General features: G+C 39.7%; 1 protein-coding gene across 1 annotated transcript in view; it reads left to right on the top strand.

Moving 5' to 3' along the window:
* Positions 1 to 20546, top strand: part of WDR19 (WD repeat domain 19) — a 94055-nt gene that overhangs the window by 48206 nt on the left and 25303 nt on the right. Inside the window, exons 16-28 of the mRNA XM_044224494.1 lie at positions 290 to 437; positions 567 to 771; positions 2165 to 2324; positions 2526 to 2636; positions 5434 to 5543; positions 9280 to 9337; positions 12319 to 12459; positions 12540 to 12622; positions 13135 to 13218; positions 14809 to 14955; positions 15352 to 15476; positions 17450 to 17562; positions 19112 to 19180. Of these exons, the coding sequence (XP_044080429.1) occupies positions 290 to 437; positions 567 to 771; positions 2165 to 2324; positions 2526 to 2636; positions 5434 to 5543; positions 9280 to 9337; positions 12319 to 12459; positions 12540 to 12622; positions 13135 to 13218; positions 14809 to 14955; positions 15352 to 15476; positions 17450 to 17562; positions 19112 to 19180 (1554 nt within the window). The remainder of the gene's footprint in view (positions 1 to 289; positions 438 to 566; positions 772 to 2164; positions 2325 to 2525; positions 2637 to 5433; positions 5544 to 9279; positions 9338 to 12318; positions 12460 to 12539; positions 12623 to 13134; positions 13219 to 14808; positions 14956 to 15351; positions 15477 to 17449; positions 17563 to 19111; positions 19181 to 20546) is intronic.

Raw genomic sequence — 20546 nt, 5'->3', positions numbered from 1 at the left:
ACCGTTTTTAATTTAAAATTTAAATTTTTTTAAATTAGTTTAATTTTTTGCACTAAGTTTTAGATAAAAACCTTGATTTGCCATACAAACCCTGGGGTTTTTTTTTTCAAGCCAGATCTAGTACAGGAATAGGAAAAGGAACTTTCCTTCCCGCTGTGGCTGGAGAGTTGTTGGGGTGAACGAGGTGGGAAAGCTGTAGGCCGCCAAGGCAGCAAACAGGCCCCTACCCAGGCCAGCAATGACAGTTACAGTACAGACTTGGGGCAGATCTGTAAATCCTGTTTCGTAGGTTAATGATGCTACCTATGAGATTCCAGACTTTTCACCAACCATTAAAGGTGTTCTTTGGGAAAACTGGCCGATGGATAAAGGCGTATTTATTGCCTACGATGACGATAAGGTGTACACTTACGTCTTCCACAAGGACACGATACAAGGTACGTAATCATTTTTCTTGTGCGGTTGTTGGTAAATAAATTTCCGTGACAGTGAAATTAAAGCATTCCTTTCTGATTTATGGGCTGAAGATCCACTTCTAACATTAAGGTGTCTGTTTTCAAATCTAGGGTCTAAGGTCATCTTGGCCGGAGGCACCAAAGTGCCCTTCTCTCACAGACCTTTGCTGTTGTTTAACGGAGAGCTGACCTGCCAGACGCAGAGCGGGAAAATAAACAACATCTACCTAAGCACCCACAAGTTCCTCGACGGTTTAAAAGACGTGGGGCCGAGCGAGCTGCGGCAGATGCTGTCGCAGACTTTAATGCTCAAAAGGTGGGGGACTCCAGAGGCTTCTCCCCTTCTCCTGAGTGTCAAGTTTGCTTTTGTGCTTTTTAAAGGTCAAATCCTATTAAAGTAGCGGGAAATGATAGTATTTTCATCATTTACAGGATTATTGTGAGGCTTAAATAAGAAAACCAGGTAGGGGGGTGGAGACTGTGTGTAAATTCTAAAGGAAGTGCACATGTCCTAAGCCCTTCAGAACAAAGAGGTTCCTCATCACCCAAATAGCACACTTACAGTGAAATGAATAATTAATAATTATATAATTAATAATTAATAAGCCTCATGATTTCAACAGTATCCTAATGTCGACATAAGAAGTTTGGGTTTTCCTTGCTGGGGACGTCCTTTTTCTACTTCTTACCTGTTAACGGCCGCTGTGAGCTTTCCATTGTGGTTCCGACCGTGGTCTTACATGTTGCTGTTCCTTAGGGTCCCATGAGCCCCCTCTTCTCTAATGATTCTTTCTGAGTGCATCTCCCCTACTAACACGGCTCCAATAGCATTCATAAGAGGCGGACTGTAGAACATGCATCTTCCACTTATGCGGTATATACCGCTAGCCACCAGCTGTGTGTTTGGGAGTCCGTGAGCTCCTCACACTTGCTCTGTTTAAAACAGCTCATCTCCAGCCTCCACTTTCCCCCCAGTCCTAATCCCACGTGCACATGTCCCAACATACACACCGACACCAACACACACCCGCACCCCAGACCTTTTCCTCCCCACTGCCCCGTACTCCCCCACTAACACGGGCCCTCACTCCGAAAAATCCATACTCTAAGCGCTCCCCGACCGCCCTCTCGACTGATAGCCTCATGACAATCTCATCTAGTCACCACCCTTGAAATACCAGTCAGGGGGCACCTGGGGGACTCAGTCAGTTAAGCATCTGCCTTCAGCTCAGGTCATGATTCCAGGGTCCTAGGATCGAGTCCTGCATCAGAGCCCGCTTCTCCCTCTCTCTCTGCCTGCTGCTACCCCTGCTTGTGGGTGTTCTCTCTCTCTGCCTCTCTCTCTCTCTAGTAAATAGATAAATAAAGTATTGAAATTTAAAATTTTTAAATGTTTAAAAAACATTTAAAAAAATTTTTAAAGAACATTTTTGTAAAAGGATTTTATTTATTTGAGAGAGGGAGATAGTGAGAGAGAGCCCAAGCCGGGGGGTGGTGAAGAAGGAGAAGAAGGCTTCCAAGAAAAAAGATTGATCTGTACAATAAAGGAAGAAAAGTTTATATAGTTTTTCCTAACTTGGAAATGAGGATGGCAGATGAAGAAGTGTTTTTGCAAAATTTAAGACCCAACATGATAACATATAACCTGAAAATTGCCAACCAGGGGGCAAATAGAGCTCCCTGATGAATCCAATATGTTGAAATGCTAGGTTTTCTGATGCTTGGGAAATGTGCAAGCTTCTGAATGATCACGCTGCCTGGAATGAGCTGGCCAGAGCTTGTCTCCATCACATGGAAGTGGAGTTTGCCATCCGCGTCTATCGGACAATCAGAAACGTGGGCATGGTGATGTCCTTGGAGCAGATAAAGGTAAGCAGCATCTCCTGAGACTCACTGCATTCGGATTTAAATGGCATGTATTCAGTCATGTTAGGTTTCCGCAGTTAGTCTTACCTAACTCATTAGCAAGTTAATTGGTAGAACCTTAACCACTTCCTACTAAGCAAAGGCTTAAAAAAAAAAAAATGAAACACTTCTATTTCTTCTCATTAAAACTGCTTTTATTTGTAGGGAATAGAAGACTATAATCTTCTGGCGGGACATCTTGCCATGTTTACTAGTGATTTCAACCTGGCTCAGGACCTGTACCTTGCGTCCAGCTGTCCTATTGCTGCGCTGGAGGTATGGCAGCGGATAAAGCTGGGAAGAACGTAGTTAGAATTGTTCAGCACCGGAAGCCTTATGCCTTCCCCCTCCTGAAATTTAGACATTTAAGCTTTAAGACCCCTGAGTATTCATTAATTAAAAAAATACTTTCATTCTGTGTTCTGTGGAACCACAAAAGACATGTAATTGTAATGTTACCAAATAATTTCAAGTCTCAGTTGCGTCCGAAGGGAACAGATTATGTAATTTACAAAAATGCATGCACCGTGCATTTACAAAAATGCACTGGTACCGTTTATCGAGAGCCCACATGTGACGGGCACTTTCCTAAGCACTTGATACATTTTTAACTCAGTTAACCCTCACAGCAATCCCAGGAGAGAGTTATTGTCTCTGTTGCCAAATGGGGACACTGAGGTGCATGTATCTTACTTGGCGTATGAGATTCTGTTGTGCACTGAGAGGTTTACCAAGGACCTTACTTTCCCAGAGCTGAGCATTGCAGGGGAAGGACTAGAACAGAGGGAAGAACCCAGATCAGTGCAAGGCCAAGTGGCTATATAGAACAGCAGTTAAGAACAGGGACTTTAGGGGTTCAGATCCCAGCTCTGTATCAACCTGGACAAGTTATTTAATCTTTCTATCTCCTGGTCCCATTTCTTTAAAGTAGGGGGGAAAATATCTGGTCTATAGGATTGTTATAAAGATTTTAAAATGAGGCTAAATCCTTTGGGGCACTGCGTGATCAATAGTAAAGACCCTGGGATGCCTGGGTGGCTCAGTCAGTTAAGTGTCTGCCTTCAGCTTGGGTCATGATCCCAGGGTCCTGGGATTGAGTCCCACATGAGGCTTCTTATTCAGTGGCGACCCTGCTTCTTCCTCTGCCCCCACCCTACTGGCTCATGCTGTCTCTCTCTCTCTCTGACAAATAAATAAAATCTTTTAAAAAATAGTTAAGACGCAAAGTGATAGCTATTGTCATTAACGTTATCCTACCTCAAATCAGCACTTGCTCAATTACACAGAGGAGGTGTTTTAAAAAATAATTGCTATTGGTTTTACGACTTCATTTTTTTCAAATTACTCAACGGCAAATTTCCATTTTTAAATTTTAAGTGAACTGGGGTTCCTGGGTGGCTCAGTGGGTTAAGCCTCTGCCTTGGCTCAGGTCATGATCTCAGGCTCGTAGGATCGAGCCCTGCATCAGGCTCTCTGCCTGCCTCTCTGCCTACTTGTGATCTCTCTCTCTCTATCAAATAAATTAAAAAAAAAAAACCTTTAAATTTTAAGTGAACTGAATTAATTTTGTTCTAACAAAAAATTTAAATACTTTTATATTATTTGCAACAATTGACGACACCCTGAGAAATTTTCAGAACTTGGGCTGGTACACATTGAAGTAGGAATATGGTTGTGATATGAAAGGGAAAATGTCACCGTAATTCCTCTGCATTTAGCTGTGAGCACTTGCTGTTTGCTACCAGATTTGTAAAGGATTTGAGGTGATGGGTGGAGAGGGGTGGGGAGGGGTGCTTGTACCTGTCATTCTTTTAACCTCAGTGTGAAAGCTGAGGAGTTAGCCAGGTAAAGAGGTCAGAGGCACGGCCCTGCCACTTTGCTCTGTATATCAAACTTTGTTTATAAAACTGGCCTCTCTTTGCCTCTGGATCTCTAAAATGGGTAAAAGAAAAGTTCCTTGCTAATGGCCCAGTTAGGAAAAGTGAACAAGCTAATATCCTCGAATAGTACCTGGCAAAGAATAGCACTTGGAAAAATGTTAGCTATTATTAATTCTTTACAAAGTGTGACTTAAGTGAGGAATGAACTCCAAAAGATTCTTTAAGAATTAGTTTATGTTTGGAATTGTGTCCCAGATGCAGATAAAAGACCACAGGAGCCCGGAAGAAAAACATGTTCACATTTTATCTTTATGTTTGCTATTAGTCATGTAGTTTCAGATTTTCTCAGGAAATAACATCAATTCCTATAGTTAAGTATTTCTCATTTTTTAAAATTCTCTCCCCTCTAATAAGAAAAATTAACCTTAATTGATGGAATTGATTTTAATTCAATTTAATTTTTTCATATGGGTAAAAATTAAATCCAAAAGAATCATATTTTGTTGGGGAGGTTGAGTTTTGGAGGACCACAAACCGTTGTAATAATAAGATGGTTTGGGGCGCCTGCGTGGCTCAGGGGGTTAAGCCTTTGCCTTCAGCTCAGGTCATGATCCCAGAATCCTAGGATCGAGCCCCTCATCAGGCTCTCTGCTCAGCAGGGAGCCTGCTCCCCCCACCCCACCCCTGCCTGCCTCTCTGCCTCCTTGTGATCTCTATCTGTCAAATAAGTAAAATCTTTAAAAAAGAAAAAAAAATAGTAAGATGGTTTTGCTCTCCAAGAACCTGTTTTACCCCTGTGGGAGCTCTATCACTCCCACTGAGAATGTATGTTCGAGTACTGTGTTATCCTTGCCAGGGTCAAGTTCCACTTTTTTTTTTTTTTTTTAAGATTTTATTTATTTATTTGAGAGAGAGAGAGAGAGACCGTAAGAGAGAACATGAGCGAGAAGGTCAGAGGGAGAAGCAGGCTCCCCGTGGAGCTGGGAGCCTGATGCGGGATTCGATCCCAGGACTCCGGGATCATGACCTGAGCTGAAGGCAGTCGCCCAGCCAACAGAGCCACCCAGGCGCCCCTCAAGTTCCACTTTTTAAACAAAAAGCTCTTCTAATCACTTCTGGTAAAACTGGCACTGTATGGTGACAATGCAAAGTAATTTGTTCATTTGAAACTAAGGTCTCTTTCTTCCCGATAGATGAGAAGGGATTTACAGCACTGGGACAGTGCGCTACAACTGGCAAAGCGCTTAGCCCCGGACCAGATACCATTTATATCAAAAGAATATGCTATTCAGCTTGAATTCACGTAAGTGCTTCTCTTTATGTTTTTTGGTCAGTCGCTAACTGCTGAATATCCCCAATTCCAAACTGCCCTCTATTGACTGAATAATTGCTTGTTAGGGATAAAAATCTGTATTATCTGTACTTCCAAAAAAATTGTCTTTTCTCACTAGTGAAGGCTTGTCCAGGCCTTTATCCACTGTCATTTTCAGCATCAAAATTGAAGCCTGGGTGTAAGCCTTTCCTATACCAAGAATCTAGCTACTGTTTGGAATCACACTTGGCCAGCAACAGTTATGCATAGTATCGGGGGGCGGACTGCTTTTCACAGCCTGTGTTCATGATCTTGACCTCTTTGAACACTTCGCAGCTCTGCAGTGTAATTTCAAGTCATAGTGAAAAAAACCACAGAATTTGGTGTACATCTACTGTTTGCTTAAAATTATAGTTTTTCTCTAAGTTGAATTGCATCTGGATAAAGGTTGGGTTGAAAGTCAAGCCAGAAGCTTTTCACAGGTGGTCATTCAGTGCTTGAGTAATAATCCTTTGTGCTACATGAGTCGGCTTCACAGATCTCTCCTACCTTGGGAAACAGTTCCAAGAGCGTTAGAGTTTTCTGATGCTCTTTGTTGCTCAACAGCCTTAATTGTCGGTAGTCTTAATTACAGAATGTAGATTTTTATTTCATTGCTTTGATGGTAGAAGCATTCAGAATCCAGTGTTAAGCTCACAGGCAGCCATGCTTAGTGCTACCAAGGCAAATACCTGGAGAAACAATTCAAGTGAATAATTTTCTTGCAAATTCAGTTCACACAGATATGTACAATAACGACTGTATCACACCTCTGGACAGTTTCTTTTGACACTGATTATACATTGCCATTTCAAAAATAGGGAAATGTGGAAAAGCATTGGTCTTTGAACAAAGGAAAAATGGTTCTAATGGTTTTTTAAAAATATTTTTATATAGTTCCACTTTATTTTTAGCAGACTTTGGATTCACTGAGAATATGGACACGTAACTATAGCTGGAGAAATCATGCTTTCAAAAAGTGGTCTTTCAGTTCTAACCGTCCTCCCTTATTTGAAATTTTATATCTTGCAAATAAAAACTTTTTAGAGATTTCATTTCTTGTGTAGCCAACCTCAATTTAAGTTTGTCACATATTTGCCCCTTAAAAAGAAACTCTGGAAGGGCTCCTGGCTGGCTCAGTTGGTAGTGCCTGTGACTCTTGATCTCAGGGTTGTGAGTTCAAGTCCCATGTTGGGTGTAGATTATTTTAAAATAAAATCTATTTAAAAAAAGAAAAAGTAACTTCATATATTAAAAAGAACAAATTGCGGGCACCTGGGTGGCTCAGTGGGTTAAGCCTCTGACTTCGAGGCTTAGGTCATGATCTCAGGGTCCTGGCATCAAGCCCCACAGTGAGCTCTCTGCTCAGCAGGGAGCCTGTTTCCCGCCTCTCTTTGCCTGCCTCTCTGCCTACTTATGATCCCTCTCTCTGTCTCTCTCTCAAATAAATAAATAAATAGAAATCTTAAAAAAAAAAAAAAAAGGACAAATTTGCAATCTTCGTGCATAACCTAAAGGCCACGGCCTCCCAGTGCCTTGGCATTCCATCTCCATCCTGACAGTGACAGGGTCTTAGAGCACAAAACTTCTGTGCTAAAGGGAAAAGGGTCATTTCACTGGGAGATGACCCACCATATCCTCCCAGAACACAGACACCCTAGTAAACCCTTGGACCACGGAGAAGACATTTATTTTCTCCTTTTGGGGGGAAATCGAAGCTTTTGTAGCAAACTCTCAAACTCTGTCTTATTATAATTGGGTGAGCTGAGTCCAGTTGAAAGCCAGTGCTTTGTTGTTGATATTTCTTAAAACTTCTAGCGCTTTCTTGCCACCAATTCCCAAAACTTTAACTGCTGTTTGGACTCTGATCTAAACACACACCCAGTCCCCAGTGATCAAGCATTTCCTTTGTAATCATAGTAACTAAGTAGGTTAGTGGTGAGGAAAGCGAGTGAGGCTTAGGGAGGTTGGATAACTTGCCTCAGCTGATAAAAGATGGAGCTTGCCTGGAGCTTAGTGCCATTTTCAGAGGAAGATGGATCTCCAGTTGGGCCTCAGCCACAAATCACAGGATTCATTCTGTCCCAGATAGTCAAAGCAAGGTAATAAATAGGTCTTGTGGATATGCATACTTGTGTTAGCATTAGTTATGGGAGTATTATTATTATTTATATTATGTATAATATTTTTTATCTCAGTAAGAACCAGGGCCCTCAATACTGTAATCCTAAGTGTGTTCCTTCATATCTACCCTGATCCCTTCAATACATGTTCTTCTTACAAATATTGGGCCTTCAGAAAATACATTCATTTTCATGGTCACATGATTATCATTTAGTGCCTAAAAAGAGATCAAAAGTGGCCTATTCAGAAGACACGAACAAGGAATGACTTGTTCAGAAGACTTCTCCAAGGAAGACATACGGACGGCCAAGAGATCTGTGGAAAAGCATTCAGCATCAGGGAAATGCAAATCAAAACCACAATCAGATATCATCTCACACCTGTCAGAATGGCTAAAATCAAAAACACAAGAAACAGGTATTGGTGAGGATGTGAGAAAAAGGAACCCTCGTGCACTGTTGGTGGAAATGCAAACTGGAGCAGCCACTGTGGAAAACAGCATGGAGATTCCTCAGAAAATTAAAAACAGAATTATCATGATCCAGTAATCACACTACTGGGTATTTACTCCAAAAAAAACCCGAAAACACTCATTCAAAAAGATGTATTGTTGAATGCAATCCTACATTTACTGCAGTGTTATTTACAAGAGCCTAGATGGGGAAGCAACCCAAGTGTCCACCGACAGATGAGCAGGTCAGAGGGTGTGGTGTATACACACAATGCGGTGTTTGCTTGGCCGTAAAAAAGAGTGCAGTCTTGCTATTTGTAATAACACCAGTGGATCTACAGGGTAAAACGCTAAGTGAAATTAAGTCAGAGAAAAACAAATACTGTGTGATTTTACTCATATGTGGAATTTAAGAAACAAAATAAATGAAGAAAAAAGACCAAAAACCCATACTCCTAAAAATAGAGAACAAACTGGTGGTTGCCAGAGGGGAGATGGATTGGGGGTGAAGCAGGTGGAGGGGATTAACAGTACACTTACCATGATGAGCCCTGAGGCGCATTCGTTGAATCATTGTACACCTGAAACTAACAACACTGTGTGTTAATTATACTTGAATTTAAAAAATAATTTTTTAAACACAAAGGATTCCCCCCCAGAAGTGGCCCATCACATTTAACATAGCCCCCCAAAATGCCTGACATACTACAAAGTAAGTACCTTACAGTTTCACATAATCCAGCTTTATTATTTTTTGAGAGAGACAGTGCATGCGCATACACACGCAAGTCAATGGCGGTAAGGAGCCCAGGGAGGTGGGAGAGAGAATCTTGAGCAGTTTCCCTGGTCAGCATTGAGCTCAGTCTCATGACTCAAGAGACCATGACCTGAGCCAAAATCAAGAGTCAAATGTTCAACTGACTGAGCCACCTCCAGGCGCCCCTATAATCATTTTTAAAATGAACTGCACTTGAAAAAAAAAGCTTGTATTTTGTGTATCACATCTTTTTTGTGATCTCAAGCAACCCAGTGACAAAGATTATCTTTTAAATCTTGTCTTTGTAAATATGATACATATTTATGTATTGAAATTCACTCTGATTTTTCTTTCAGGGGTGATTATGTAAATGCTTTGGCTCATTATGAGAAAGGAATAACTGGTGATCAGAAGGTAACCTTGAATCAAGATATGTGTAATTATCTTCAGGTTTGTTATTTTTATTTAAAAAGGCATTGTCTGAATTGCTTCTTATTCAGTATCTGGTAGGTGAGCTCTTTTTCAGTTTATTAACAACCTTGCAAAGGATATAGTTACATCTTTAAAAACACTTAAAAACTAAAGGTGAAAATATTTTTATCATTCTGAAAAAGATATATTTTCCTTTGTATATTAACTGTGAGCTTCTTGTTAATGCTGGGAGTTAAAATTTTTATGCCTTCCCACGTATAGGCTGACTATGATTTTCACGAAGCTTTTCCTTTCACTCTCTTAAAACCTTTCACTAACCACTGAGAAATTAACTCCCAGGTCATAAAGTCCGTTCTGCCCCTTCATCTGTCACGCTGGATCTTTTATGATGATCCTGGAAAGCATGGACTTTACCACTATTCCAGCTCATTCTCCCCCTAGAATTTTAGCTCAAGAAGCCAAATTTTGCAATAAAAGTTGATGTTTTTACGTGATGTCTTGTAAAGAGTGAAAATCTTATTTGATGTTTTTACGTGATGTCTTGTAAAGAGTGAAAATCTTATCTCCTGTCTTTTATCTAGAATTTTTATTACAGAAGTCATACAATTTCATTACGGTCAATTTAAAAACTGCGACAGTGTGACATGAGAAGTCACCTTTTCATTCTCCCCTCTATCACATGACTCAGTGGTAACCACTGGTCACAGTTTTATATATTTCCACACAAGAATCTCTTGTAAGCATGCAGATATGTATGAAATATGGGTTTTTACTAAATAAAAAATCATTCATTTCCATTCATTTAGCAAAGATGAACTGAAATCCGTTCTATGAAAAGCAGCATTCAGTTTTCTTCATGGTCTTTCAAGTCAATACACACAAATCGATTTTAATCTTTTAAGAGTTTCTCATGTCCCGTTGTTTATTTTTATTTATTTATTTATAAAAAGATTTTATTTATTTGTTTGACAGACAGAGATCACAAGTAGGCAGAGAGGCAGGCAGAGAGAGGAGGAAGCAGGCTCCCTGCTGAGCAGAGAGCCCAATGCGGGACTCGATCCCGGACGTGGGATGGTGACCCGAGCAGAAAGCAGAGCCTTTAACCCACTGAGCCATCTAGGCTCCCACTCATGTCCTGTTGTTTAGATGTGGCACAGTTTTTTCATCTATTCCCTTATTGAATTATGATTGTTTTTGCTTTTTTTTTTTTTTTACTATGAAAATACTGCAATGAATGTTCTACCTAATATACTTGTATCTCTAACTACCTAAGATAGTATTTCTGAAGGATATATTCTTACAGGTGGGATTTCTAGGTCATAGAATGTATGCTTTTAATTTCTCACAATGTCAGGTTGCTCTCTAAAAGAATTTATAGTGACTTATACAGTTACAGGCCTGTCTGTATGGAGGTGTTGATCCCACCCCCACCCCCATTTCCAACAACATCTAATGTTACCGTGTTATCTCCTCTACTAATTTTATAAGCCAAGAAAAGGTATTTTATGTGTATTTGATTATTAGTGGAGCTGAGCATGTTTTATTTCTTGGTCAATTACATGTTTTTTTAATGAATTGCCTGATCATAAAATATATGTAGCCAAAGAAAATATCAAAAACCCGAGTTACATGGGCATCTTTTGCCCATGTAACTCGGGTTTTTGATATTTTCTTTGGCTACATATATTTTAGGTGTTTTTTTTTAATCCATGTTATCGAATACAGTAACTGCTAGCCACACATGGCTATTTAAACTCGTGAAAACTAACTAAAATTTAAAATTCAGTTCCTCTGTCACACTGGCCATATTTCAGCTACTCAAGAGCCGCTCGTGACTGTTAGCTACCATGCAGGACCAGGCAGATACAGAACATTTCCATCACCCCAGAGTGTTCTAGACCTGGTGCCTCACATAAAATGCAATCTGCCATTATAGTTCGCTAGTACACATTAATTACTTGAAAATTTCTGTAGTTATCTTTAATGAATTAAATAGTTTTACATAAAGTTTTTAATGTTTAATCATGTCTAATGGAGAAATCTTCAATTCCATAAATGGTTTTTTTTAAAATTTTGCTCATAGCATTTATGCTGTGTATCAGATATATTACTTCTTACATAAAATTTTACACCAAGAAGACATACAAAGAAATACAAGGCATTATGACATGGGGTAGTAAAAATTTGTTCTTTTTTTTTTTTTTAAAGATTTTATTTATTTATTTGACAGAGAGAGATTACAAGTAGGCAGAGAGGCAGGCAGAGAGAGAGAGGAGGAAGCAGGCTCCCTGCTGAGCAGAGAGCCCGATGTGGGACTCGATCCCAGGACCCTGAGATCATGACCTGAGCCGAAGGCAGCCGCTTAACCCACTGAGCCACCCAGGCGCCCCTAAAAATTTGTTCTTAAGCATAAATGATCTAGACTTCTTTTTTTTGTTTAGGTATATTTAAATTCAAGTTAGTTAGCATACAGTGTATTATTAGTTTCAGGGGAAGAATTTAGTAAATCATCACTTGCATTTAGCACCTGGTATTCGTTCCATCAAGTGCCCTCCTTCATGCCCATGACCCAGTTACCCCGTCTTCCCACCCACCTCCCCACTGCAACCCTCAGTTTGTTCTTTGTAGCTAAGAGTCTCCTAAGGCTTACCTCCCTCTCTGCTTTTATCATATTCTTCCTTCCCTTCCTCTATGTTCATCGGTTTTCTTTCTTAACTTCCACATATGAATAAAATTATATGGTATTTGTAAAGATCTATACTTCTAAAGAAAAAAGGTATAGCTTTATAACAGGTGATTTTTAAAAAAAAGCACTCAGTGTTATTTCATAACCTTGAGATTTGCCTGGAAGGGTTAATGAATGTAGTGTTTGGGCTCATTTTAGATTTAAATTAATTGTTTGGCTGAAATAAATCAGTTTAACTTAGGGTCTGATTTGTAAGTTATTTGCCTTATGATTTCAGGAACACGATGAAGTGTGTCTGGCTGGGGTGGCCCAGATGTCCATAAGAATGGGAGACATACGCCGAGGGGTTAACCAGGCGCTGAAGCATCCCAGCAGGGTCCTTAAAAGAGACTGTGGCGCCATATTGGAGAATATGAAGGTGTGCTTGTCTCTGCATAAACATTCATGGGCACTTTCATGTAATAAATTCAGTGTTTTAATAATCTCCTATTAATTTAGCAATTTTCAGAAGCAGCCCAACTGTATGAAAAGGGTCTCTATTATGACAAAGCAGCCTCAGTTTACATCCGCTGTAAGAATTGGTAAGAATTGGCTAAGACTTGTTCGGAGCAGGTGTGGAAGTGAATGGGTCCTGGTGGTCTCCCCTCTTGTTTCCTTGCGGTTCCTCCCTCTTGGACATCCTGTTCCCTCTTCTCTTTTTCTTCTTCTTCTTCTTCTTCTTCTTCTTCTTCTTCTTCTTCCTCTTCTTTTTCTTCTTCTTCTTCTGTGAGCTCATGTTCATAGTTCACTTTCCAAAGAACAGTATTTCCTATCAGTCTGGTGTGGGGAGATCTCTGATCAGACAAGTTACTAGGGGAAAAAGCTCTCTTGTCCCCGAAGAGCTCAACCACTGCCTTGATTTCCCACAGCGAGGGAGGGCAGGGGTGTGGGGTCAGAAGGAAAAGCAGTTACATCTGCTTCTACCTATAGGAACCAAGATTTCTTTAAAGATTGTGATAACTATTTTGAATCCTAAAAACTAACATTTGATTGTAAGACGCTACCTCGGGTTTGAACACAGTGCTGACATTATTCTCCAAAACCTGCCTTCTAGGGCCAAAGTTGGTGAACTTCTGCCTCGTGTTTCTTCCCCAAAGATTCACCTGCAGTATGCCAAAGTGAAAGAAGCCGATGGAAGGTTTGTACAGATTCTCAGATTCATACAGATTTAAAGCACTGTGTAAGTTTGATAAATTAACCATCGACCTTTGTAACCTCTGCAAAAGGCAGAGTGGAGGAAGGAAACATCTTTTGCCTTCATCTGGCCTGAATGCTAGAATTTTCAGTCTCTCCCATAACTTATATACCTCAGTTGATCCCTTGTATATTCAAATATAGGCTACTGTCTCTTTGTATTTGAGAGTTTAATATTAAAGTTGATATTTTTGATATAATGTGGCATGAAAACAAAGTGATCATCATTTTATTACGAAGAATAACATGGATGCAGAGGATAAGAACAGTGAAGGAATACGAACTCCCCACCCAGGATTGCTCAGGGAGAGCCACAAAACAGCGTCAAGATACAGTGATGGATAGTTAATATCCTAAACATACAAAGATTCCCAGCAACGTGCTATAAGAAACTCAAAGTGAAGGATTCCCAAAGGAGGAAACACAATTATGAAATTGTATTTTGTATAAACATGAAAAAGCTCTACCTCATTAAATGTCTTACTAGGAAAGAGCTGGATGGAGAGCTAGTGGGGAATGAAGAGAAGTCTCGAGCTCCATCTAGAGGTTGACACGCAAAGATTTTTTTTTTTTTAATTTATTTATTTGACAGACACAGATCACAAGTAGGCAGAGAGGCAGGCAGAGAGAGAGGAGGAAGCAGGCTCCCTGCTGAGCAGAGAGCCCGATGGAGGGCTCGATCCCAGGACCCTGGGATCATGACCTGAGCCGAAGGCAGAGGCTTTAACCCACTGAGCCACCCAGGCGCCCCGACACGCAAAGATTTTATAGATCACTTTTTGCTGTACTTATAAATGTGAAATAGTCTGTATTTTCTATTTTCTAAAATAAGCTTATATCACTATTTTAATCTTTCCACTCCAAAAAAAAAAAGTAAAGTGTAAAAGATTACATGGTTCAGGTGAGAAAATGCATTCAATATGAGTATTTTACTGTTAGTTTATTAAACCTGTAAAAAGAACACATTTTTTTTTAAAGATTTTATTTATTTATTTGACAGACAGAGATCACAAGTAGGCAGAGAGGCAGGCAGAGAAAGGAGGAAGCAGGCTCCCCACTAAGCAGAGAGCCCAATGCGGGGCTCGATCCCAGGACTCTGGGATCATGACCTGGGCCGAAGGCAGAGGCCCCAACCCACTGAGCCACCCAGGTGCCCCAAAAAGAACACATTTTAGTGAGACAAGTCCTTATATTCTTTCCGATGAAGAAGTAGTTCAAGAAAAATAAGAAACCACCACCAAATGGGCGCCTGGGTGGCTCAGGTGGTTAAGCATCTGCCTTTGGCTCAGGTCATGATCCGAGAGTCCTGGGATCAAATCCCACATCAGGCTCCTCACTCAGTAGGGAGCCTGCTTCTTCCTCTCTCACTCCCCCTGCTGTGTTCCCTCTCTCGCTGTCTCTATCTCTCTCTCTCAAATAAATAAAAATTTGAAAAAAAGAAATCACCATCATTAAAAAATTGTCCCATTTATTGGCATTTCTCCCCAATGCAACACTGTTAAGAAAGCTCTTCTGAACTAAGTGATTCTTACAGATACAAAGAAGCTGTTGTGGCTTATGAGAATGCGAAACAGTGGAACAGTGTCATCCGCATCTATCTGGATCACCTCAACAATCCTGAGAAGGCTGTCAGTATTGTCAGAGAGACCCAGTCTCTGGATGGCGCCAAAATGGTAGCCAGGTAACAGAATGCATGTTCTTCGGAGTTCCAAAAACTAGCCTTAGAAGAAAGTCTGCACTTCCCCTCATCAAATAAATTTTGTACAAAATTTTTAAAATTTTAAAACAAAATTTTGAAACAAAAAAAATTTTTAAGAGACTAAATATTCCCTTTGAGTTTTCAAAGGGAATATTTAGTCTTTTAAAAATTTTTTGTTAGGTCTGAGTATTTAAGTTCAAATTGTGTCTGTTGCAGTCAGTGTGTGAGAGTAAAGCTTTTCTAACACAAGCCTATAGTGTAGAGCTGTGGTGTGCCTGATTTTTTCCAGTGGCTTCTCATAGTTGCAGAAAGATTTTATTTTGTCAATGACACACTTACTTGAAATGAGTCAAGCTGATGAAAGTAACTTTGTTTTAGGTTTTTCCTACAGTTGGGTGACTACGGGTCTGCCATCCAGTTTCTTGTTATGTCCAAATGTAATAATGAAGCTTTCACACTGGCTCAGCAGCACAACAAAATGGAAATCTATGCAGACATTATTGGTAAATACCACTGTTTGCCCTCATTTCTCTTAAAGATTTGTATCACAGGAATCCTCGACTCTTACGATCCAAGTTTCGGATCGGCATGCCCCAAGCACATACCCTCACACCACTTACACATAGACATACGCATATCTGTATGGTACTTGTCGGATTTCAGGATTCCTACTGTCTCAAAGTGAGATGGAATAATAAGACCATTTTCAAAAATTCAGGTTTTGGGGGGACCTTTAAAAGAGGTCCGATTTCCCAAATTCTGCCGTTTGTCAACCAGTGTTAACACAAGGTTCCAAAATGAAGGTAATTGAAAACACAAAAGAATTTTTTAAGAAATATTTTCATAAATGTTTTAAATTGACTTATAAATTCAGATTATATGATTATACTTGGATGAAGAGTGATATAAGCAAAATATGGTTTTCCAGAAGAAAGTCCAAAAGAGAATTTTTCTATTCTGAGAACACCTGCCTAATAGGTTTTCTTCCCTTGTTTGAAATTATTCTTAGAAACCACTGAAATAATTTTGAGATTCATATATAATGTTATTTGTGGTGGTATTTTATTTTGTTTTGTTTTTATTATGGAAAAGTACACATAACATAAATTTACCATTTTAGCCATTTTTACATGTACAGTTCAGTCATATTAAGTACATTCGCATTGTATAACCATCACCACCATCCATTTCCAGAACTTTTCCACCATCCTGAACTAAAACCCTGTACTCAGTAAACAGTATCTCCCCGTTTCCCTCTCCTCCAGCCCCTGACAGCCACTATTGTACTTTCTGTGTCTATAAATTTAATGATTCATAGTGTGTCATATAAGTGGAATCAAAGTATTTGTCCTTCTGTGTTATTTTGGGTTTTTTAATTTATTTACTTATTTTTATTTATTTTTTTAAGTGGGCTCCATGCACAGTGTGGAACCCAATGTGAGGCTTGAATTCACAACCCTGAGATCAAGACCTGAGCTAAAATCAAGACCCAACACTCAACGGACTGAGCTGTCCAGGCAACCTTGTGTTATTTATTTATTTTTTTAATTCACAAAATGACCATAAGAATTGATGATAGGATTTGTGAAAAAATCTTTCTTTCAGTCTTTAAGGGAACAAATAGGTAAAAGCATCTTCTGATATGTTACAAAGCCATTCAGATAATTGGAGAAAATAAACAGCTAAAGAAAAAGGAAATACAGACAAAAGCAACGTTAGACTCATTAATGTTTAGCTTGACAGATGACACTTCTGTCTCAACACTGCAGATCACCACAGCACTAACGCATTTCAGTTTTTTTTTCATTTCATAAGCATTTTTTTGCATGTGCGCGTGCGTGTGCACACACACACAGTTACTTTTCTCCACCTTTGTTTACCCTCTTCTCCCATAAACTTCCTCTGTACCTTGGGCTGGAGGCCCAGGGCTGTCGTTATATTTGGTACATTAATGGACCTCCGACTCCTCTGTGTAAATGTAAGCAATGATTTTAGGTCCTTCTCCCTCTTTGCTTAACATATAAAGAAAAACAGTAATTATCTTTAAGTGGCATCTATGGGCTACTTGAATATTACCTCCTTATTTAATACATTTGTATTGAAGTTGGCCTATGATTGTTCTGAAACTCTAAGCCCATCACGATGGTGAATATAGTCCTAGTTGTTCCTGTTGTTTCAGGAGAGGAGATAAGGCTCTGAAAGATGGATAAAAGTCACAAAGGGTAATGTCAAACCACAACCTAGATTCTCACAAAGCCTCCTCATTTCCTTCCTGATTCCTGTTTGAGTGCAAAGAAGATGGAACATATTTGGGATAATGACGGTGAAGGGGTTTTGTGAGGAAAACACTCATAGCAGCACTGATATTCACAGTTAAATTTTTTTAATCATCTGATTTTAGATCTTATTTTTAAGTTAACAATAAAAGGTAAACACCTTTTGCTCAGATGTTTTACTCAATGAACTTCTGTCGTAGGTTCTGAAGATACTTCGAACGAAGACTATCAAAGCATCGCCTTATATTTTGAAGGAGAAAAAAGACATTTTCAAGCTGGAAAATTCTTCTTGCTGTGTGGCCAGTATTCACGAGTTAGTGTTTCCCAAGAAAATACACAATGAACTCCATGGGAATGCTTAGGGAAATTTTTTTTTTTTTAAGTTATCTCTATGCCCAATGTGGGGTTCATACTCATGAGCCTGAGATCAAGAGTCACATGTTCCACCAACTGAGCCAGCCAGGTGCCCCAGAAATATTTTAAAATATATTATGCTCCCAGACATCCAGAACTGAAGTCTGAGTTAACTTTAAATCCTCTCTCTCCCACAGCCAAGTCACATTATTCCTTTGTAGTATCTCTGACATCTGTCCCTTTTCATTCTACCTACCATCGACTTAATTCAGACCTGGATCACCCCACTTATTATTTGATTATTAAAATATTATTTCTATTTTCCCTGTTTTTAGTTTCTGTCCCTATAACTCACCCTACATTTTGTTCCCCAAATGGTGCATACTTGCATTGCAAAAGAGCCCCACGGCGGGGGTTCTAGCAAGGACAGAACTAAGCAATGTTGTGCTTTCATTGTGTGACAGGTTGGGGACTACTGGGTGGCACCTGTTTGGTCTGACAGAAATAGCTTCTGCTACCAGAACATTGTTGCCTTTCAGGAAGTGGTCCTACTAGTGCCTGATCAGAGGGTTTTTCATGAGAAACAGAAGTCTCAGTCTCCCAATTTTAAAATAGGGACCCAGATATTTGTATAATACCTCACTCACCAAAAAAAAAAAAAAAAAAAAAAAACCACTGTGTGTGAACTCAGCCTTCTGGCCACCAACTTAGAGTTTCTGGCCACTTAGATAATGTCCAGACTCCTTAACTGACACTCAAGAGAAGTCCCACAAATTGACCAATGAGCTGGAACTTCCCAACCAGCTGCTGGCATCCAGCTGTTTCCATTGGAAAAAACCTATATTCCTGCTAGCCTTTTCCCAGTCCTTTTCTCATCTAGATTCTCCTCTTCCCCACCTACCATGGACCCGGTCCTCTTCAAGTCCTTTTTCCTGGGTGGCACCTTTGGGACCATCCCCATGTAGATCAACTTTTCTTCCTCAGAGCACCTATGAAAACAACCAGTCATACTGCCCCTTTATCATTTAAACTTTTATAACCTTAATATTCTTCATAGATGTGGTGGTGTAGTGTTGTGAAATTAGCCCATTACGACTTAAAATAATTGGTTCCTTACATCATGACATTACACAGATCTGTCCTTCCTGGGATTCTCCCCAGCAGCCAGCACAGTCTCACATATGTATAACACATGGGCAGTAGTTACCTGTCAGACGAACAAATGAATGAAAATAATTATTTCTTCACAATGAAAAAGGGCTTGTTTTTCATTCTCCTCTCACCAGAAGTCTGAACGAAATTCTGTAGAAGGTTCACTGGATCCTTCCATCGCTGAGACGGCACTCAGCCTTTCAAGAGTGTATTTTAAGACCCAGACAACACACGCCCCTGGCTGAGAGGAGGGTACTTTCAGGAACTATCATTACTTTGAGTGTGTGAAAGCTTTGTTTTTCCCCAGCGTGAAAGCAGGCTGCACATTTTCAATTGCTATGCAATTCTCATTTCAGGCACTTAAACATTTCCTGAAATGTCCGAGCTCAGAAGATAATGCGGCCATAGAAATGGCAATTGAAACTGTAAGTAAACTCTGTAATGTGAACCTTTGAGAACGCCAGTGTGCAAAATTAGACATGCAGAAGTAGACCAAAGATTGTGACCAGTTCCCAGGTACCCATCATCTGACTTCAGCAGCGATTGACATGTGACCATTCTTATGTTATTCATACGCCCACCTCTTTTGCTGTATTATTTTAAACCAAGTCATTTATTTATAGGCACAAAAATCTGTCTATAAAAGATAAGAACCCTTGGATTTTCTTGTAGGTGTAACTTGCATGCGGTAAAGTGCTCAGATCCTAAATGTGTAGAGCTCATTTTTTTCATATGAGTACACTGGTGTGACCCCTGTTGAGATCAAGATATGGAGCATTCCCAGTTTCCAGAATGCTCTCTCATGTTGCCTCCCAATCAGTGCCCCCAACCAGGAGGAACCACAATTCTGACCTCTGTCCTTATAGACTGGTCATATCTGTCTACGTATTTCATATAAATGGCCTCATACATATTTGTACTATTTTGTGTCCAGTTTCTTCCAATCAACCATTAAGTTGCTAATGCATTGTATTACTGCATGCAGCAATAGTTCCTTTTTTTAAAAAAGATTTTTATTTATTTATTTTTGTGATAGTACAGAGCATGAGCAGGGGGAGGGACAGGGGGAGAAGCAGGTTCCCTGCTGAGCAAGGAGCCTGATGTAAGACTCGATCCCAGGACCCTGAAATCATGACCTGAGCCAAAGGCAGATGCTTAACAGACTGAGCCACACACGCGCCCAGGAATAGTTCATTCTTACTGTTGGCTGTGTAATAGTCTACTGTACAACTGTACCACAATTTATTTATCCATTATTCTGCTAATGGACATTTGGGTTGTCTCCAGTTTGGGCATATTATGAACAAAGTGGCCATAAATCGGTTTATGTCCTTTGATGGACATAACACTCTGCCTTATTGGGTATATATCCAGGAGTAGAATTACTAGGTCATTAGCTCCACATATTTTAGCAACAGTAGGTACTGCCAAACATTTTTTTCAAAGTAGTTGTACCAATTTACCCTCTATCAGCAGTGTGAAAGAATTTACTTGCTCTCTTTACTGACAGTTACCAATCTGTTTCATTGTAACTATTCTGATAGGTGTATAGTGGTATCTCATGGTTTTAATCCCTTTTTCTAAAAACTGATGATACTGAGCAATATGTATATTGGGTATATTGGGTATCCTCTTTTCTAGAGTGCTCTTTAAATCTTTTTTTCTAATTTTTCGTTGTATCATCTCATTCTTACTGATTGTAGGACTTTTTTATAATTTCTAGATACAAGTCTTTTCATCAGATATGTGTATTGTGAAAATTTCTCAAGCTATGGCTTGCCTTTTTATTCT

Source organism: Neovison vison, chromosome 11 (assembly GCF_020171115.1).
Source record: "Neovison vison isolate M4711 chromosome 11, ASM_NN_V1, whole genome shotgun sequence".
NCBI classification, from domain to species: domain Eukaryota; kingdom Metazoa; phylum Chordata; class Mammalia; order Carnivora; family Mustelidae; genus Neogale; species Neogale vison.
Note: the sequence above shows the minus strand (reverse complement) of the source record. Positions and strands in the feature narration are given on the sequence as shown.